At 37.4% G+C, this 4,051-nt stretch overlaps 1 protein-coding gene across 1 annotated transcript in view; it reads right to left on the reverse strand.

Annotated features, from left to right (window-relative positions):
- LOC122244366 (uncharacterized) overlaps positions 1-1,225 on the reverse strand; it is a 49,664-nt gene extending 48,439 nt beyond the window's left edge. Inside the window, exons 1-2 of the mRNA XM_086547896.1 lie at positions 1,169-1,225; positions 466-526 (exon numbers count right to left, since the gene is read on the reverse strand). Of these exons, the coding sequence (XP_086404022.1) occupies positions 466-526; positions 1,169-1,225 (118 nt within the window). The remainder of the gene's footprint in view (positions 1-465; positions 527-1,168) is intronic.
- Positions 1,226-4,051: the final 2,826 nt, after the last annotated feature.

The raw sequence follows: 4,051 nt of genomic DNA on the forward strand, positions 1-4,051 counted from the left end.
ACCGGGTCTATATCTTAATCTACCCTTCTATCTATCTTTCTATCTACCTACCAACCAACCAACCAACCTACCTATCTGTTTATCTACTTATCAATTTATCCACCCGTCTATCTATCTTTTTGTCCATCTATCTATCTATCTATCTATCTCTCTTTCTTTCTTTATCTCCATTCTTCTCTATCTCATCATCAACCTATTTATCTACTGACATATCTTTGGCCATTAAAAAAAATGGAAGAAACGTTTTTTTTTTTTTTAATATTATCTATATATTTTATTTATTTATTTATTTATTTATTTATTTATTTATTTATTTATTCATTTATTTATTTATTTATTTATTTGTTTATTTATTTATTTTTTCATTCATTTGTTTATTTATTTATTTATTTATTTATTTATCATTTATCTTGTTTTATTTTATTTTTTTGTGTGAAAAAACAAGCTACCATATGTACCACTCACCTCCTTTCGGGTAATACTTGAAACTGCAAACATCTCCACTTCGAACCAAGCCTTGGTCACTCTGTTGGAGAGAAGATACTGTCAGAAACATTCTGTTGATAATAGCTCACGGCAAGAGAAATGTATATTGTATTATCCCCTGAATGTGCATGTATGTGCGTATGTATATGTATACATACACACACACACACACACACACACACACACACACATACATCTCTCTCTCTCTCTCTCTCTCTCTCTCTCTCTCTCTCTTCTTCTCTTATATATATATATATATATTATATATATTTAATATTTATTATGATATATATAGTATATATCTATAAATATATATAATACACACACACCACACAGACATCCACACACATACATCTCCTCTCTCTCTCTCTATCTTTATTTATTATCCTATCATATATATACTATATACTATATGAGATTATATATATATTTATATATATATACCTACAAACACACACACACACCCACACACCCCCACCCCACACCCCACCACACACGCACACCACACACACACAACACACACTCACACACCATATATATCGATATATATATATATATGCATTATATATATATATTATATTTATATATACACACACACACACATATTTTGTCGTGTGTGTGTGCTGTGTTGTAATGTGTGTGCGCGTGCGTGTGACATACCACAACGAATTAACTCTCTCACGCAGATATCTTCGGCCATGACACCCAATATCAACTTAGCACACCAATCACTAAGCATGCCTAAAATATATCTCTAACAACAATAGTAACTTATCAAAAAAATTGCTACTGAAGTTCTTACTCTGACCTCTCGACATTTAATAGTAGTGATCATTCATATTCAAATTACTTAATAAGACAAAATAAAAGTATGTTGAAAGTCAATAAATTCACTGTTAGCAAGTCCAGCTTCATCGTGCTAAATCAATCATAATTCCCAAGAAATACAATACGGGGTCGCGGAATATGACCCAGAGTAAAATTTCCTTCATTACATCTTCAGACTCTCATTATGCACCTGCAATGAATCTCAAAGCAAAAAAAAAAAAATAATAATAATAATTAAAAAAAAAAAAAAAAATACGAGGGAAATCAAAGAAAAACACGTAATCACATTTACTTCGTACATTTGTACATTAACTTTTGAGTGAAATGGCGTACTATTTACTTCACTAAGAGCACACACCTTCGTCCGTCCCGTTAGGAAATCAATCACTGTAACTAGATATATTTTCTCATCATCCACAACAAGGAACAAGAGAAATTATCGACCGATCTGAAATTCAATAACTGGCAATTCAGTTATTACGTGAGTGCATGCAACATCACGGTTGCAGATGTGGCTTCGCTTGCGGTTCCGAAGGCAACTAGTCAAAAATGAAGCGAAAGGGTATGGAGGGGACTAATGAAGAGGATAGAGAAAAAATAGAACAAAAAAATAATGAGAGTGCTAGGGAAGGGTGAGAATAAGGGATTGGGGTAGGGAAGAGGGAAGGGATAGAGGAAGGGAGGGGGAGAGGAGGGAGGGTGAGAGGGGTAGAAAGAGAGGCAGATAGAATCAGAGAGAAGAGCAGAGAGAGAGAGAGAGAGCAGAGGAGTGAGAGAGTAGGAGAGAGAGAGGAGAGAGAGAGAGGAGAGGAGAAGAAAGAAGGAGAGAGAGCTAGATAATAGACGAGAGAGAGAGAAAGAGGAGAGAAGAGTATTTAAAGAGGGACCGAAGAGAGAGGAGGGACGAAGAGAGAGACGGAGCGACGATGGTGAGATAAGAGAGAGAGAGAGAGAGAGAGAGAGAGAGAGAGAGAGAGAGAGAGAGAGAGTGAAAGTAAAAGAAAACGAGAGAGGGAGAGGGTGAGGGGGCAACAGACAGACAGACAGAAAGAGAAAGGGAAAGAGTAAACAAACGCGAACAAGCTGAGTTAATTAGTTGAAGAACAAGAAATAGAAGAAGAAGAAGAAGAAGGAGAACGAAAGAAGAAAAAAGAAGCCAACGAGGGAATTTCTAAAAACTAATCAAACACCCCCCCAACCACCCAACAACCACACCCACACCACACTCTTCCTATCTCTTTTACCTTTCTTTCAACACACAAAAGAACTCATTCCACTACTCTTTCTTCCTTCCCCCCCCTTCTACCCCTCCCCGCCTCCTCTTTTCATTCGTTCCATCAATATCATGGACGGTTGTTGGTAGTAAGGCCTACGGGTGTTTAGTATTCATGAGTAGATTTTATATATGTTTGGATTATTACAACATTAACTCTCGGATTGGGGCAAACTGGCATACAAACACGCGCACACACACGTACACACACACACACACACACACACACACACAGACACACACACATACACACAATAACAATAGCAGAGAGAGAGAGAGAGAGCTAAGAAGAAAAAAAACGAACAAAGAACATGAGACACGATACTCTCAGCCAATGGAAACCAACCACACAAATCAGATCACCTTTTGATCAACCAATTCAACATCAAATGACTAACTGGAAACTTTGGAGCTAATTTGAAAGATAAAAGGGAAAAACTCCTTCCTTATCGAAGTTAATGTTCATACTCAGACAGATTTCTTTCGTCCTCTCGCTCTTTCTCTCTCTTTTTTTTCTTTTTCTTTCTTTCTTTCTTTCTTTCTTTCTTTCTTTCTTTATTTCTCTTTCTTTCTCTCTCTCTCTCTCTCTCTCTCTCTCTCTCTCTCTCTCTCTCTCTCTCTCTCTCTCTCTCTCTCTCTCGCTCTTCCGCTCTCTCTCTCTCTCTCTCTCTCTCTCTCTCTCTTTTTGTTATTGAGGCAGGATAGATATTCCCTTTCTTGTTCTGTCTCTGTCTTTATCTGCCTGTTTGTCTCTTTGTTTGTTTGTCTCTGTCTGTCTCTCTGTCTCTCTCTATCTATCTATCTTTCTTTTTTCTTTTTTTTCTCTCTCTCTCTCTTTCGCTCACTCACTTTCTCTCTTTCTCTCTCTCTTTCTCTCTCTCTCTCTCTCTCTTTCTCTCTTTCTCTCTCTCTCTTTCGCTCACTCACTTTCTCTCTCACTCACTTACTCTCTCTCTCTTTCTCTCTCTCTCTTCCTCTCTCTCTCTCTCTCTCTCTCTCTCTCTCCCTCTCTCTCTCTCTCTCTCTTTCTCTCTCTCTTTCTCTCTCACTCACTTACTCTCCCTCTCTCTCTCCCTCTCCCTCTCTCTCTTCCTCTCTCTCTCTCACTAGCTTTCCTCCCTAACCTCTTACCCGCCGCTTCATCCTAAAAGCTTTTTTTTTTTTCTTTTTTTTTCATTATCCTTACTATAATAAAATCAGAATCAAATTAACCACGAAAAATGTGTCCCACCCGGCAGAAGCGCGGGTCAGAGCGACACACGGATTTTATAAAAAAAAACCTGAAACAAAGCTTTTTTGACCATCCGACGGCTGAAGACTTCTCTTTCGTAATTTTAACAGGTTTTAATATAAAATGTATATAAAAACATTGCGAATAATATCAACCAACGGAGTATTAACGACCATTAGGTAGGCCGTTTCAGTGTTGCATCGCCTTCAGAATTCAATATCAACATCGCTCAA

The sequence above is a fragment of the Penaeus japonicus genome, unplaced genomic scaffold (assembly GCF_977035675.1).
Source record: "Penaeus japonicus unplaced genomic scaffold, GWHDUDI00000001_assembly GWHDUDI00000020, whole genome shotgun sequence".
NCBI classification, from domain to species: domain Eukaryota; kingdom Metazoa; phylum Arthropoda; class Malacostraca; order Decapoda; family Penaeidae; genus Penaeus; species Penaeus japonicus.